This window comes from Schistocerca piceifrons, chromosome 1 (assembly GCF_021461385.2).
Source record: "Schistocerca piceifrons isolate TAMUIC-IGC-003096 chromosome 1, iqSchPice1.1, whole genome shotgun sequence".
Taxonomy (NCBI): Eukaryota; Metazoa; Arthropoda; class Insecta; order Orthoptera; family Acrididae; genus Schistocerca; species Schistocerca piceifrons.
In genome coordinates this window covers 727,015,086-727,033,560 of record NC_060138.1, presented here as the reverse complement: position 1 = coordinate 727,033,560, position 18,475 = coordinate 727,015,086, and the positions used below count along the sequence as shown (strand labels likewise).

General features: G+C 38.3%; 1 protein-coding gene across 2 annotated transcripts in view; it reads right to left on the bottom strand.

Moving 5' to 3' along the window:
• The window catches only part of LOC124711208 (serine/threonine-protein kinase Warts-like), a 210,151-nt gene that overhangs the window by 20,012 nt on the left and 171,664 nt on the right, over positions 1-18,475 (bottom strand). For both annotated transcript variants that reach the window (XM_047241157.1, XM_047241166.1), the window contains exon 6: positions 4,866-5,044. In XM_047241157.1, the coding sequence (XP_047097113.1) occupies positions 4,866-5,044 (179 nt within the window). The remainder of the gene's footprint in view (positions 1-4,865; positions 5,045-18,475) is intronic.

The following is an 18,475-nucleotide window of genomic DNA, read 5'->3' as shown; positions in this document are numbered from 1 at the left end:
TATGTCATTACTATTTTAAAATTTGTAATCTATCAAAGAACTAAAGCAAATAAGAAAAATAAATCTTGAAGCTTGGTCCTTATTTAGTATCTATTACTCTTGAATATACATCAATCATATATGTGCCAGTAACACTTTAAATAATGGCATAAATGGCTGGTTTCATATGCCCAATAATCTTCTGACTGACTAGTCTCCAAAATGTTAAACGCATGGACGCATTGAAAAGTAATTCCTCTGAATTTTTTATGTGAAAACACTTAAAGCTTTTTTAAATAAAACGTATATTATTAACATTCTACATCTTTATCCTTCATTTCTGCATATTTGCATCACTCTGCCACTAGAGGACTCTGAATCGTAGCGTGTAACATGATGGTGTGTAAATTAACTATGTCGTTGCTTGAGAAACAGCGTGCTGTAATTGAGTTTCAAATTCAAAGAGTTACTACACATGGAGCTCCTTAAGCATGACAATGCCAGACCAAAATGAGCGCTGCAATGTCTGCAACAACCCAATGCCTTGGGTTCACTGTCATCGATCATTCTCCATACAGTCCCAATCTGGCTCAATCTGATTTTCATCCGTTTCGAGAACTCAAGGACACCTTCTAGGACTTCACTTTGACAGTGCTGAAGTAGTGAAAGTACAAGTGAGGCTATGGTTCGAGAAACAAACACAAACACTCTAAAATTATGCCATCAACAATGTGGACACTTGTTGGAAGATATGTGTTTGTCAGCAGGTTGACCATGTTGAGAAATAAATATATAGACATGAAGAATAATAGAGACACTTTGTTTAAAAGCTTCAAGGTATTTCACATAAAAAATTTTACTTTTCAGCAAGTCCTCATAATATAACTGTTATTGTGGTCTTCAGTCCAAATACTGGTTTGACAAAGCTCCCCATCCTAATCAATCATGAGCAATTCTCTTTATTTCTGAACAACTACCGAACCTACATCGATTTTAACCTGCTTACTGTATTCATGCCAAGGTCTCCCTTAACAACTGCAAACCGCCTACCCCCTCATGCCTCTCTTCATTACCAAACTAACAATTCCTTGATGTCTCATTCTATGTCAGCCGATCCCTTTTAAATTTGAACTGCGACATAAATTTCTTTTTTCCTCCAATATGATTCAGTACCTCCTTATTAGTCATTCTTTCTACCTATTTAATCTTCAGTATTCTACTGTAGTGTAGAATACAACAGAAAAATTCAATTATGTAGACTCAAGCACAATATCACAACTTGAAGTTCGTAACAAAAACGCCAATTGAAAAATAAGCCCCATATCTTTGTCACAACCTGCATCTCACTAACCAATATAAATTGTATACAGTATATAAAATATATTATTCAAATTAATCTATATTACTACCATCTAATATTATACACTGCCAGGGGGCGGGAGGGGGTGCAAACACGACCTCCTCTCTCTCTCTCTCTCTCTCTCTCTCTCTCTCTCTCTCTCTCTCTCTCTCTCTCTCTCAATGAGTTATGTTTCTTTTCTTTTACTTAATAGGGTAACAGCAAGTATAATGGCCAGTGTGGGAATAATTATGATCTGAATTTGTGACTCCATGCAGTACTACACTCACACAGCAGCTGCATAAAGGTGCCTCTCGAAACCCCCTCAGTTACACACAGTCGTCTGGAGGATCCAAGATATCACATTGTTTGCATTCTTGTTTCATGCGGTTTTGAAAATTTCTGATTTGAGGGAAGTTTTTAGTTTGTGAAGTTAATATAAATTTACACCACAAATTAGATTTTTCTGCCACAGCTGCATTGAAAAAGTGGTTACTGAAAAATTACCACGTTGACAAATTTACACCACAAATTAGATTTTTCTGCCACAGCTGCATTGAAAAAGTGGTTACTGAAAAATTACCACGTTGACAAATTTTTCATCGGAGGTCCTCGCAAACTAAAAATAACTTTTGCATACTGGCATCTAGATAGGCCCAGTTAGCATCCTGTGGCCAGTATACTCACCTTCAACTAATATTTTTTCTTCCATTTTTACTATTTCTTATGTGAAAAAATTTGAATGTAACTTTATAAATACTGAATCTTAATAAATACAACAATTATTCAATGACAATATTATTATTATTATTATTATTAAATTATAAAATTATTTTATTTTTTCCACATCTTTAAATTTCACATGCATAACCACAAAGTAGAAAATCAATGAAGGCACCTGAGTCACACGTAAAGAGCAATACAGCCAGTGAAGGACAGCATGGTTAGCGAAACTATTGTAGCCACCTATCAAGTTCGAAGGAATACATTGAAGTGTAGAGTTTTCAAGAAAAATCTACATGATACTGGCAACAAGAAGGTATTTGGAGGGTTCCAATCTACTTTTAACCTCAAAACAAGAAAAGGAAATTTTTTACACATCTCCTGCTGTTGGAGAACAGATTTTTCAGCACAACAGTTAAGGGTCTGCAATGAACAGCATTTGAACTGGCCAAGAGGAACAATATTCCTCACAGTTTCAATAAGGAGAGCAGAATGGCCAGAAAAGGGTGGTTTGCTGGTTTCTGGAAAAGGTGTCAACACTGAGGCTGAGGTCAAGTGCTCAGGAGGTGCAATGTGGCCCCGCGAGCAGAGTGGGGCTATTAGTAAAGACAAAAATGACTATTTGTGCAAAAACTATGGCTAAAATTTTTTGAATCCTTTCACTTTATATTTTATCCCTGCCACCATATCACCCTAGATCCTTCCCACCCTTCCTAAAGTGGTGTTCTGTCAACCCCCCCCCCCCCCCCCCTTCCAGCCAACAAAACATCCTAGTCCATCCCTACTGCACTCTAACTTCCAACCTCTTGCCACAGTGGTCATTTTGCTGTGAACGACCCAGGTGCAAGACCTGCCTGATTCACCTACCCAGCTCATCCTACTCCAGTGTCCTCTCACACATTTATCCTATCCCATCAGCGGCAGGGTTACCTGTGAAAGCATCCCTGCCATACACCAGCTCTGATGCAATCAATGTACAACATTTTCTGTGGGCAGATGTCCACCAGAATGAATGGCCACTGCCAAACTGAGGTCAAGAACCAAAGTTGACCACCCAGTGGCACAAGATGCTGCTGAGTATGACATGCTTGAGTTCAGTGGTTGCATCACAACTCATGCCATCAGGATCTTTCCCTCCAGATGGCAATTATCCTTAAAACACACCCTTGATCTCATTATCCTCCTGGCCTTCATCTCCACTAGCCCACTGTCCCCAAACACACTACCCAACAATGTCCCCTTCCTCTGTTCTATCACCCCCTCTCAATACACACGTCCACTCCACTCCACTTCACTTCACCATCATCATCGTCATCATTAGCCCATGCACCTACCACTCCTCCTTCCTGCATTCCTAGCCTGCACATGTACTGCCTCCATAAGAGCTGTTTTGTAAGTGAACTCTCATCCAATCTATTCAGGCCTTCATTTTCTGATTAAGCCATTGGTTATCTTCATCCTCATAATCTGTCTTTGCATTCACATTTTGCCAAGTGTATTCCTCTTAAACTTCTCACCATTTCTTAGCCCTGGCTTTCCCATCATTTGTATTATTGCACTCTTTTTGAGTAACTGTGCTGAAGTGTGAGTTTAGTTCATTCTTAGATGGGTTTCTTTGTGTAACTGTGGCACTTTCTATCAAAACCAATAACCATTTTATCTCATAAATTATTATTGGCTTCTAATTCACTAGTCTTCAACAGCTCAATCTCTCTAATATACTTTCAGCTGATGACAGTTTCAGCAAGTCCTTAGGCAATAAGGTATTGCTCTGATGTTTGTCTCAAATTTCTTTTAAAATGAAACCATGAGATAGCCTTTCCCTTGCTCATTCTTTTACTATTTGCTCCTAATACCCAATAGTTTATATATTTCTTATTTATCTCCTTTAACTTCATAGCAATACAATTCCAAAACTGAAACAGCACTCTAGAAACAATATTAATGTAACAATCCTGTTAAATGACAGTGGAACATGACTGAAGTGCATGAACGCCTGTCTTCCTCTTGCACAACACACTATTTTTTGTGATTAGTTTCCTTGAATAGTATTGCTTCTTTGATCAACACAGGAAAGTGAATGTAAAACAGACAGTCAGAGAAAATGAGACAGATTAGGAAAAAAATAAGTAAACTGTTTATTATTTCAAAAGCAATTGCTATAACTGTTAAAACATTTAGACCACGGTGAGACAAGATGATCAGTGCCTTCATGGAAAAATGTTTGCAGTTGTGTGCAGAACAATAATTGTAGTCAGGTATGCACATAGGTAGGTCCACATGTTGCCAAGGTTGATTCAACTATGCTTAAAAAGTTTTGCTGGGAAGCCCTTGAACATTCCATACAGTCCATATCTTTCCCCATGCGATTTCCGTAGTTTTGGAGCCTCTCAAGAAAGACATTCACAGTTGTCAATTTGTTTTTGAAAAAAGAGGTGCAACCCCGGGCAAAATCATGTTTCCATAGCCAAATACAAATATTTTTCCATGATGGCACTGACCATCTTGTCTCACAGTGTTATAAATGTATTAACAGTTATGGCAATTACTTTTGAAATAATAAACAGTTTACTTACTTTTTTCCACCAGTCTCTTTTTCATTTGGACTGCTCCTTATATTAAGTATGGGACTGACGGAAAAACTATTCTATGGAAATGAAAGCTAGCAAGAATTTGTAAATCTACCATAGGAGGGAAGTGTGGGGATGGGGGTGGGGAATTGAATTTGGATGTCGTCCGTATACAGCCTCAATGTAAAATGAATATAACTACAGGAACAACGTACAAATAGACACTAACAGTGTTTTATTATAACATTTCTTACCATTCCTTTGGTAATACTTGGAGTTGTGAGTCCACCGGAAACCCGTGCAAAGACCAAAGTCTGTTAATTTTATGTGGCCATCCCTATCAATGAGTATGTTGTCTGGTTTTATATCGCGATGAATAAACCCCATTTTATGTACACTTTCCACTGCACATGTCAGTTCAGCAATATAGAACCTAATAAAAGAAAGCAATACTTATCACATATTCTGATCATCTCAAAATCATACAAATTAAAACATTCAACGACTCAGTTCTGTACATATTGTATCATGCATGTTTGAAGCATTGTGAATGGTTGTTAACATAATTATGCTTCTAATCTGCTGCACATTATGATGTTCTGAAACAAGGATGTAAATAAATAGTTGGATAAGATGTAGATTTCACAAAATGTAGCATTTTCCTAACTAGGATTAACTGGATAAAAGTATTTTATATGATGTCAAACTACAAACTGACTAATGTGATGCTTATACCTTAAAACAATCAAAAATTACACGATTTTTACTGAAATATTGCTTCTATTAATGATCTCATATTTTAAAAATTACAGGCATAATTCAAAATTTGTAAGTAACATTTCTGAGATATAATTCAAACACCTATAAATCAGGAAAAGGAAGTGCATTTCTGAACAGAAATACATATTTTAATTTACTCATTCATTCAAATACAAGGAGGTAAGGCTAATGTCTCAAAATGCACTTCATACAAGACTCACACACACAAATAGCAAAATTCTATGTGCCTTGAAACAATTCTTGACATGTTAGGAAACTAGACATACAGGCAATGCCAGTTACCCATTACAATATGAGACATTATAATGGTCATGTCAGAAGATGTCTGCTGTCAGAAGGGCAAGGGATACAGTGAGCTAAGAGCTCATGCACAGCACAAGTAGCGAAGTCCTTCCAGCAAACATCAGCTGTCTCATTGTTAATATGGTGAATTTGTTACTGTTTGTAATTGAGCAGTGTCACGGCTCAGCATTTTTTATTTACCCACGAGATTATTTCACTTGTTTTCCCCGCAGCAATAGGGGGCGTGATCGCTGATCGCTGTTGGCGCTGGTGGGTGAAGCAACAGTTTTTGGAGGACGACTCGGTCGGTATATGGCGACAGGACGGAAGCGGTGGGAAGTCAACTGTTGCCTGCCGATTCAGGATTGCAATGAGTGTGGCTGTTTGCGAGCATGTGGGGAGGACGGAATGCTCGCTTGCTTAGCGTGGTTCTCCATGACCAGCTGTTGTTTGTTGGGCCTAGCACTCGAGTGTAACAGGAAACTGCATTGGTGTGGTTCTCGTCACCTGGCTAAGGCCAAAATTTTCATATACTTTTATTATATTTCATGATCATTACTTTATTATGGGGTTGGTACTTGTAGCCAACATTTTGTGATTTGAAATACTTCAGAGAATATCATCATATGCCAGGTGTCTACTGTGAATAATTCTTAATTTGTTTCATAGTGTATGGCACGGTATCCACTATCATCGATCATTTTATGAAAGTTCTGTCCAAATTATTATTACATTAGACTTTGTTAAAATTGGTGTGTTTAAATTGCAAATTTCCTAATTCTACTAGTATTGCTTGGGATAAACCCATCTATTTCTTGATATTGTCATATTTGTGTATTAAGTTGTGTTTCTTCTCAAGACTGGCTGAATTGATTCTGGAACATGTGGGGGGAGTATTTAAATGAAAATTTGCTAGATAACACAACTGTCGTGAAATTGAAAACTTGACAGTGTTTACACATGTCACCAGTCATTAATGTTATTTCTGTCTTGTAGCTTACTTAACTGATATAAAATAGTTTAGAAATTTTGTGTATTTGTCCCGAAAGGTGAACTGATGTCATATGGCATTGACATTTGTGTACGGTTTACGTAAGCAGGCAGTACGGAATTTGTTGCACTCTTGCCAAAATGGATTTTTTTAAGGTTTGATTTACATGTAGTACAAATCACAAGTTCAATATTTTTCTGGTGTAATTGCTAATATTTGTACATGTTGCACTATTGTACGATATAATATACCTTTTACTAACAGTACCTTTATGTAATGTTTCAGAGTGGGGCTGCATGTTCTTCTAGAGAATGTTTTTATAAAAAAAAAATTATTGCTAAAATTTCCTTTTAAAATGTTAATTGTATTAACTTGGATGTATAACCAATTATAGTTAAATAACAAATTTGTGTCAACAAGGCTTGGACCAAATCAATGTGTCTACACCTTCCCCATCCTGGCTCTGCTACCGTCTGTACACCACAGTAATTTAGGCTGTAGTGCCAATGCCAGCTGACATCCCTATAAGCTGCTGCAACTTCTCCTGGCACTAGTATGATTGCAAGCATTTACTACACGACTCTTTACATTTTGTAATTAGGCAATTAAAAAGATGTTATATCTCATCCAGAACAATGACATGATGAGATTTGTTTTGGTATCGTGTCTCACAGATGTCTGATATGGCTGTGTTGTCATTGAAATTGGTGATGGTAATCCTAGCCTTAACGACGCCTTGTACTGTGGCAGTTCAACATTCCATAATAAACCTCTGGTCTGATGTTGGTGGGAACCTACTGCTATCAGGTGCTAATAGAAATACTTGTGGGTTCCAATCACGAACTCAGCACTTCTAATATGGTCGTATAGTCTATGAAGCAAAATAGCAAGGCAGTTATTAGCATGGACAATGGACACACATTCACTTCGAGTGCAGTTAAAATCCCTAACTGCTCATCCTGATTCAAGTTTTGTTTCCCTAAATTGATTAACGTTAATGCTGGGATAGCTTCTTGCCTATAATGTAGTACCTGCCTCCCCTTATCCTCTCCTATACTACCAACCAAATGTTTGACCACCACACACACCTCAAAATAAGTGATATTGGAATACACGATTATTCGTAAGCACCTTCACAGTTTTACAAGATGACTGCACAAAAACTACAAGACATACAGAAAAGATACACATATCAGTGGATAGAGCATCTCTCAAAAGTTTTTAACTCATTTTACAGATGATCAATACAGGCACTGTTTGTGATGCAGTAAACATTAATAAACACATGCAATTCATTGAAGTGGCTGGGAAAATGCTACAGTTCTTTGGTCTGGAAATCTGTTAATTATGTTGTCTGTTTAAGGTGTGAATTAATTCAATCCAACAATGCAAAGTGGATGATGTGCCTACCTGTTGTGACATGCCTAACCCCTAATGCAATTGCACCAAGGCGTACTAATGAATTGAAATTTGGAGGAACGCTCTATCCACTGATGTATGTCACATTTTGGTATGTTTTGTAGTTTCTGCACAGTGATATTCTGAAACTCTGTAAGTCCTTATGAATAACTTGCACACACACATTGTATGAATAACCACCTGCATCTTCTTAAAACATGTAACGGACCAATCTCTGATGAAATTCTTGTAAGACTTCACACTGAATACACTGAGTAAATGGAAAGAAGGATTAGTGTTTAACATACCATCAACAATGAGGTCATTAGTTAAGGAAAGGGTAGGAAATTGGCCCTCTCCTTTTGAAAAGCATTATCTCGGCATTTGGGTGAAGCAATTTTTATGAAAACCATCAAAATATTAAACCCAGATGGCTGCATGTGGATTTGATCTGTTGTCCGTCAAATGTGAGTTTAGTATTCAAATGGTTCAAATTACTCTGAGCACTATGGGACTTAACATTTGAGGTCATCAGTCCCCTTGAGTCTAGTGTCTTACCATTGTGCCACTTTCTTGGAAAACACTCAGTGTGAAAGACCCTTTTTTGGATCAGAACTGCAAATGGTTGGAAAAGAATGTGTGTCACTCCTGTCTTTAAAAAAGGTAAAAGAATAAATACACAGGATAATACACCAAAATCCATAATGTTGTTCTGTTGCCAGATCCTAGGGCACATTCTTAGCTTGCAATCATTATGACAAGCCTGGAGGAAAGAAACTTCTCTCAAAGAAACAGCACAAGATCAGGGACACTCACTCATATGAAACTTGCCTTTTTCACACATGATATCTAGTAGATACAAATTACAGGCAAACAGGTAAATTCCTAGATTTCTGAAAAGTGTAAGAAATTGAGAATGTGTGCTGCCATAAAATGTATGACAGTCTGTGTTTGTCAGTTTCTTGGGAATTTAACAACACTCACATAGGACAAGTGCCAAAATGTGGAAATTTCAAAAAGTATAACACAAATACATGATAAATTCATAGCACAGAAATATTTAACACTACACAAAGCCAATAACGATTTCCATATGAGAAGAAAGCAAGAAAATTTGTAAGAGCCATCTGAAGATGGATTTGTAACAAATCTGAAACCAGTAATGGTTAAATTTAAATAAACTTTTGACGAAGATATGATGGTACAGAGCATATACACAAATATGTGCATTAACTTGAAGATTGTTGTTGGTAAAAGACCAACTGAAACCAAAGTAACATCAGTTATGCCCCAACAGAGTACAACACAACTGCAAACATTCACAATATAAATAAAAAAATTATTAGATAGTGTCAGCAGTAGGATGACTGAGATTCGACCAAATAGAACGACTCAAAAGAATCTCAACAAGGCTGGGCCAACTGGTCTGTGGCCATCAAATGCACACCAGCTACATAAACAGTGGAAAAGCTGAAAGTGGAGACAGCATTACAGTTAAACAAAGTCCAACAAGTAATACAAAGAAAGAAAACGTGAGATACAGTGAAAGCAGAGTCCGAAAACCAATGGTGCATTAAGATGACGAGACAATAGTGAAGTGAATACACCACTGACCCCATGTCACTGTGTAGCAGAACTTATAAGGCAGCTGTGAGCTCCAAATGACCACCAGAACTATGTGTGATGCAGCAGCCAAACCTTGCGAGCACTATAGGCTGTAGCAGCTCTGCCTAGTGGCCAAGACCCAATTCTATGCTCTCCAGTGTGTTTTAAAGTTGCTGGGACAGGATATCAGACACCTGCCCCTTGTATGGCTGGAAGCATCCTGGATGATGTTTCAGAAGGTGAACCAGAGGTGCGATTGGTGATGTGGGTGTTGTTGATTTTGGTTGTGGAGGCTGCACGAGATCTTCAGTGTGTTGAGTGACATGATGTGCCAACCTATGGGTGTTAACCATTATTGCTGATGTCCACGTATTTTCCTCTGTATGAGCATGACCACAATGCTGTGCATGGCAATTATTACCCTGAGTGCTGGTATTAAAATCCATGGAGAAGAAATAAAAACTTTGAGGTTTGCCGATGACATTGTAATTCTGTCAGAGACAGCAAAGGATTTGGAAGAGCAGTTGAACGGAATGGACAGTGTCTCGAAAGGAGGATATGAGATGAACATCAACAAAAGCAAAATTAGGATAATGGAATGTAGTCGAATTAAGTCGGGTGATGCTGAGGGAATTAGATTAGGAAATGAGACACTTAATAAAGTAGTAAAGGAGTTTTGCTATTTGGGAGCAAAATAACTGATGATGGTCGAAGTAGAGAGGATATAAAATGTAGACTGGCAATGGCAAGGAAAGTGTTTCTGAAGAAGAGAAATTTGTTAACATCAAATATAGATTTAAGTGTCAGAAAGTCCTTTCTGAAAGTATTTGTATGGAGTGTAGCCATGTATGGAAGTGAAACATGGACGATAAATAGTTTAGACAAGAAGGGAATAGAAACTTTCGAAATGTGGTGCTACAGAAGAATGGTGAAGATTAGATGGGTAGATCACATAACTAATGAGGAGGTATTGGATAGGATTGGGGAGAAGAGGAGTTTGTGGCACAACTTGACAAGAAGAAGGGACCGGTTGGTAGGACATGTTCTGAGGCATCAAGGGATCACAAATTTAGCATTGGAGGGCAGCGTGGAGGGTAAAAATCGTAAAGGGAGACCAAGAGATGAATACACTAAGCAGATTCAGAAGGATGTAGGTTGCAGTAAGTACTGGGAGATGAAGAAACTTGCACAGGATAGAGTAGCATGGAGAGCTGCATCAAACCAGTCTCAGGACTGAAGACCACAACAACAACAACAACAACAGCTGGGTCCAGGGCTCTTGAGGCTTTAAGATCAGAAGATGGAGAAACATTGGCTGTGTTCACTCATGCTGAAGCTTTGGGCTATGGTCTTGGATGCAAGTGATCCCGTATGTGCTCAAGAACAGCATAGGCACCGCTGCTGTGATGGTTGCGGTTCCCCATGCTTTCAAAATTTGCTACTTAAATGTCAGCATAATATGCTCAACTTCACAATTGGGTGAGATAGTGGACTAACAAGGTGATGGATAGAATTGTCCAAAACCCATTACCCTGAATTGCGGCCCCACTGTCGAATAGCATAGCTTGTAGAAACCCTTCCATGGCTCAAATCTGATCTAGTACATTTGTTGTAGCTTTTATTGTGTTGGACACCATGCTTACTACAAATGGTTATTTAGAATAACTGTTCACAACTATTAGCCACACAGAGTTCAAATGAACATGATCCCAATGTTGAAAGGATGGGACAAGCAGCGAAAGATTGGGAGTCAAGCTGCCTGATGTCAATCACATGTTAAACAGTCATGCACCATGGTTTCCACTCCCCTATTTAAGCCTGGTCAGTATATGTGCTGTCTTCCTGGACTTTTATCGCTGATATTCCCCAGTGCCCATGATGAAGTAGTTGTAAAACCTGTGGCTGCAGGGCAGCTAGAATGATGGATGACTATGTATCTATATAAGCATCTTTTAGGAGAGCATTGTTGATGACTGACCGACAGTGGTAGATGGGGGATCAGATGTTGGCTTCTTAATTTTTATTCCCTGAAATGTACGTGGTCCACCCATGGAGCACATAGAGCATGTAAGCTGTAAGATCAGGTCGCAGTGAGTGTCAGCAGTAATTAGTGCAGCCACTGTAGAAAATCCTTCCAAGGTCTGTCTCCTTTTTGCGTCTATGTGGAAACACAATATTTCCCTCTTGTCAAAGGCAAGGTCTCATGGGAAGGAAAGATAGAATGTCCACATTTGCATATTGTGGCATTGGCTTATACGCAACTGCATAAATGTAAGAGCACAGAAAAAGGGTCCAGCATTGGAGACATTATGCTGTATATTCTGGAAGGCTGTAGCATGGTCCAAATAGTACTATCAGCAGTTTGTAGTTCATGAAAGTAAAGTTAGTAACGAGTAGCTAAACACGGAACTTTCATATGTGAGCCACTTCTGGGAAGAACCCGGAACAACAGTTCACCTTTCTCAAAAGAGCTTGCAGCTTTTGTAAGTTTTATATGATGGAATATATAGTCAACAGCTCTTGCCTAGCAATCAGTGTGCTGGATCCCTTCTTTGTTTAGCCAAGTGCCCAAGGCACTCCATTTGCCCCTCCAAACTTGAATTTCTCTAAGTGGCATTGCATCACATCATGTAGTAAATAATATGTAAAGGTTTTGCAGGAATTCTCAATGTATAGCACCCATGACAATTAAGTTGTCTAAATAGTTAGGTGTAAGAGGATATAGGTATGGGTATGGTTAACTGTTCCAGGTATCACTGGAAGGTTGCAGGAGTAGAAGAGATCCCAAAAGGCAAGCACCTGTATCCGTACAATCCTAAGGGAGTTTTGATAACTACGTTTTGCAACTTCTCATACAGTGATATTTGCAAATATGCATTGACAATGTCGATTTTAGAAAAATATTCTCCTGCGAAAAGTTTTGTGAGGAGATCCTCTGGAAGTGGTATAGGGTAGGTTGCTACTTGTGCCTGACCATTGATTGTTGATTTAAAATTGCCACACTGCCAGAGGGAGCCACTGGGTTTCTTGACTACTACCTGGCACATAGTCAAGGTGCTTGTGGAATCGATCAAGTTTTCCCTAAGGACTCTGGAATCGGGCACCATGTCTCGTCAAAAGGAGGTATGAATCTGGGAATCTGTGGTGCATAACAGGACAGGTTCGAATACAGGTCACTGATGAAAAATCCAAACAAGAAAGCATCCAGACTGAAAACGTTTCTGGTTGAGTGACTATTGACAATAAGCAGCGTTGTCAGCCATGTGCTCTTGCAGGATGTGGCAATTGTGAATTAACCCTGAGGGGAACTGAACCATCACCTTATGCTTACCAGCATATGGGAGGTTAGAGCTAATGTTAGAGAAACTACATGAGTACAGGCTTATTCAAGAAACTGTAGTTCCTGTGTCCACCTGCAAACAGTCATCTTTGTTCACAATTTTGAGGTTTATAAATAGCTTATTGGCAAAAGGACTGCCTGGGGGACTATTGCCTGAAATTAAAGCACTACCTCTTGTGCATGTTGTGAACTAGATGTGATTGTCCAAGCAGTTTATGGCAGACTGTCGAGAGATGCTCATCCATAGTGGGTGCAGTGCGCCCAGCTATCTGTACACTGCATGCGCAGTTGCTGTGAAGCAGTCTGGGTGTGGCAAAAGTCCTCACTGCACATGCTTACATGGTATGACTGGCTGTTCAGAGACCACTGATACATCTTATATTGCATGTAGCCGCTGACTTTAAAGTGGTTGGATGTAGTATCTGTTCACTGATGACGCTCTTATTTATATTAAAGATAAACATTATTTTCATGCTTTTTCTTACATGTCGATAAATGGTAATGTCGGTATTTAATTTCTCATCAAGAAGGCCAACAGCAGACACTGAATGATCTCAGAGACATGCCAAAATTTAACAAGAATGATGCTCATTATACTCAACAGACTAAATCATTCCAATCCGATATTGCACAAGCTTCTGAATAGTAAAAAGGAGTACGAGACTCCTGATATGAATTTTATGTGTCTGTCACGCAGCTGAATCCACAGAATACAGAATTACCAAAGGTGGACTTTGCAGTTCATCACAAGTTTGTTTAGTGCGCACAAAAATATCACAGAAATGAGTACACAATTAATTCCAGTGGCAGTTACTAAACATGATAGGTTATGAGCATAATGAAAACTTCATTTCAATAGTGCATGTTTCATGACGACTCAAAATCCATGTTACTTCCTTGCATAAGAGAGAAATTCCCTTCTATCAAGGTGTACTGATAGTTGTTTTTCCCCAACACCATGTGCAGCTGAAATTGGAAGTGGCAGAATACTATTGACCAAAGCTGTGTTTCCGGGGATGCATCCCATTTAACTATTTTGGAAAAAAATGAAACTATATTTATATTAAAGGCAGAAAAATCACACACGCTGCAGCATATTTACACTGTGCAGGTGCAATGGATGGTAAACAGGGGAATATTGATACCAGTGCATAAAGTCTTTGTGAATTTCATTACATGTGCTCAGTTGGAAAGTAACTATGCCTCACGGATAGGCACGTGAACAATATATGCAGATGTCAGCATTTGACAGAGGATGTGTACTTAGGCTCAAAGAAGGTGGTTGGAGTAATTGACAAATTGCTCAAAATTTAAATAGGAGTTACATAATAGTCTTATGTGGTCAGATTTAAAATACATTTTGAGAATGCATTGCTTTCATTGTTATGCAGTGATGTGATATTGCTTGTTCAGTTCTGTATTCAATGTTGAAAGATATTAAGGCAAAGTGTGGAATTCTAATAGAATTTTGGACACAAAATGAATAGCAAGATTATGCAGTATTTCTCATCCCTAATAAATTTAAAAAAATAATTTGTTGAGACTGGTGATGAAAAATGGCAGGTGTGATGAAAGTAAGGAAAAAGAGTTGAAATGAAACTGTGTGTGCTGGAAATGTGCCACTCACATGTGGGCCTATTTCTATAAATAATGTCAACTGTATGGTATATTTTCTTACAGTAATAATTTGTAAACATCAGAGTTGGCAATAGGTCACTCAGAGCACCACTTTTTTTTTTTTCCCATCACTGATACTAACAAATTATGTAGCGTTCACCACACACACCATTTGATTGACTAACTGGTACAAATACAAATTTAGAGCAGTAACATTTTCACATAATTGAAATACAATAGGGCATTCCCAAGAACAAACATGTTTCCACAGTGTACGAAACTGACACACCCAACATGAAATATTTCCTGAAAGGGGAAAAAGCAATGAAAGAAAGCAGTCATATGTAGTGTGATCATGAGGAACAGAAAAAATGTAATGTGTTAGAAACTACATGAAAGAAAGTCACAATAAACAAGTGAATTCATATACAGAAAACAATAATATTCAGCCTTATTCATCTTATATTTTTCTTAATTTATATTTCTCAGTTACTCTTGGCATCTACATACAGATGGCCATGGCATTCATTAGCAACATAGCCCTAACTGATATATGCACACAACCTCTTGCACAGCATTTTCAGATATAGTGTATAACAGTGTAGCACCAAGATTCAAGACACCATCAACCATGTCTTAATCTTGTTTCTTGTACAGCCAGTGTACAACCGTCAATTACATTGTCAGTATAAGACATGACATTATCACTGTAACATACACTACCGCTCATTAATTTCAATACACCCAATAAATGACATCTAGCTCACTGTAGATAAGGTCTATTACCATGGATACAGTTCAGGAAGCAAAGGAATAGTACAACAGTTGTACACGTCATGATTTTTGTTTGTGGTCATCGAGACACAATAGTATCCAACAATGTTTTTTACATAAACGTTATGTACCTTTTTGATATGTTTGTTTACCTATTTGCCAACAGACACCGCATTTGGTGCACCTGTGTTGTTCCCTGTAGTGATGTGATGTCCGCAGCAAACAGCAAGCATTTTGCGATACATAACATGTGATTCCTGCATGTCAGTTCCTTCGTGACACTGAAGTGTGCACAACGCTAGTATGGCTCCACGAACGAAGATATCCACAGAAAAATGTGCTGCAATTGTAGTTTATAACAGGTTTATCTATTCATCAAATTGTGAAACAGTGTAGTGTGTCTATAGGGGGAGTGCAATACGTCCTTCACCGCCAGAAGACAACAGGTAGCAATAAAAACGTACCACAACCAGGGTGACTTCGTAGAACAACTACAAGTGACGATAAATATATCAGAATTACCAGTAAGAGAAATAGATTCAAAACAGCACCCCCAATTCATGCAGAATTGGTAGAAACGAACACAACAACAATATCTGTTGCAACAGTAAACTGAAGCTGGCTTGAAAGAATGTGTCACAGCAAGAAAACCCCATAAATAAACAGAAGAGACTTGGATGGGCTAGAAAACATTGTAATTGGACATTCGAAGAGTGGATGAAGGTATTATTCACCGATGAATCAAAGTTCAAGATTTTTGGAACCAGAAGGAGAATATTTGTTCGCCAATTTGTACGGGAAAGTGTAGCCCAGCAGTGCGTTCTACCCACAGTTAAACACGGTGGAAGTTCTATTATGGTTTGGGGATGTTTTGCGGGAGATAGAGTTGGCGACATTGTGAAAATGTAAGGATATATGGATCATAAGCAGTACCACTGCATACTTCAGTATCATGCCACATGGAGTGGATTGCACTTAATAGGGAAAGGGTTCACCTTACAACAGGACAATATCCCAAAAACATCAGTCGGCATACTGTATGAACTACATTGCATCAAAGGAAAAACAAAGTACTGAATGACATGGTATGACCGTCCCAAAGCCCCGATTGCAATCCCATTGAAATGGTCTGGAATGAAGTGGACAAATGTATCAGGGAAGTCAGTACATCCAGCAAAGAACATCTCTGGAATATTGTTAAGGTTGTGTGGAATCATATAGATTTAAAATACCTACAAAACTGATTGACCGCATGCCTTGAGTTTGTGAGGCAGTCATTAAATCCAAAGGAGGATACTTTGATGAAAGTGAAATATAATGATTGTGATGTATTATATATGCGGAAGTTAATATAATTTATTTTGTGAGAAATAACGTTTGATTTGTGTTGTAAATCTGAAATACCAGGGCGTATTGAAATTAATGAGCGGTAGTGTAATATATGAATCCAGTTTACTGAAGTGACAGAATCATTCTTTTTTACATGACAGCTACGTTTAATTCAACTTGTCAGTGCATGCACATAGCACATTTTTGAGTTCTACATTTTTTTTTCCATTATTTATATTCATCTATCCCTCCACTAATGACTGAATGTGATGGATGTCACCACTACGGTCTTTGAATGGCATTAAGGGCAAACAGTACCTATTATCTCCAGTTTTTGTCAGTTCAGTCCAAGATCAATATCTCTGAACTTCCCAGATGGGAACTTGCTTTACAGTATATGCATGGTTCCCCATGCCATTGACCTTAACTTATTGTATTTGCTTCTGTTCTCAGCAGCCTTGTTTTACAGCTTTTTTTATGAATATTAATTTCCCTCTGAAATACATTTTATTTATTTTGGCTCTTTGTATCCATATTATATTTTATGGGTCCTGAATTATTCTCTTTAGAAGCTTCTTCTACCCAGCTTGTTGCTTCTTTACATTTTTACCTCTGACTGTTCCATATGGTTCTAATTGCACTCTGTCCACCAGTGATATAATGATGCTTCCATCTGTCATGCTAATTTCTCAAGCCTGTTTGTTACCATCCTTGCATGCTGTTTCCTAATTAAGCCAGGGTCCCGAGCAATTTTCTGGATTATTTCTTGAATAGTGTAATGTCTTTCATCACATTTGTTACTTGTATGAATGTTTTGTTCTGACAGATAGCATCTCAGTAACTTTTGAGTGTGCATAACAAGTTAAAACTATGTGTCAGACTGGAGATGAACACAAATCTTCAGTAAACAGGCATAACCGATGAACAATCTGAGCACATTTCCTAAACCAGGGAGGGGGGACAGGGGGATGCACAGAATGGTATAAGGAGGGGGGAGAGTGGATGATGTTGGTAAATTTTTATTTGGTCAGTAATTGAAATACAACAGGCCATTCCGAAGAATAAACATTAAATTTTTCCAATATGTTCTGATATTAATCAAATCGTGCATACTGCTCAGCTTCCACAGTGCATGAAACTGGCACAAACAACATGAAATATTTCCTGAAGGGGGAAAAACAATGAAAGAAAGCAGCAGTATGTGCTGTGATTATGCAGTATCTGAAAGGAGTACTACTTTCAGTGGTGTTATGTCATAGTAACTTGTACCCCTTACCAACTGCTCATTTCTTGACCTTTCAGAAAAAGAGCACAGCTTCAATATTAGTGAACCCGATCTCCTGTGTCATGTCCGCAATTTCTCTCATTGCATAAGTGATCACGTCACCTTCTAGCATTGGCATAGCACCAGGGCACACTTTCCTCCATACACCACTCATATATTTTAGATTGATGTAAGTCCACAAATCTCTAATAACACTAATTGCCATCTTTGTACTGAACTGTCACTTGAAAATCTTAATAGTAAGTTCCAATAATAGAGAAGGAAAGTTTCTACTCACCATACAGCAGATACGCTGAGTCGCGATAGGAACACTAAAAAGATTCACACAATTATAGCTTTCGGCCATTAAGGCCTTTGTCAACAATAGTCACACACACACACACACACACACACACACACACACAACTTGCACACACGTCTGCAGTCTCAGGCAACTAAATCACACTATAATTGTGTGAATCTT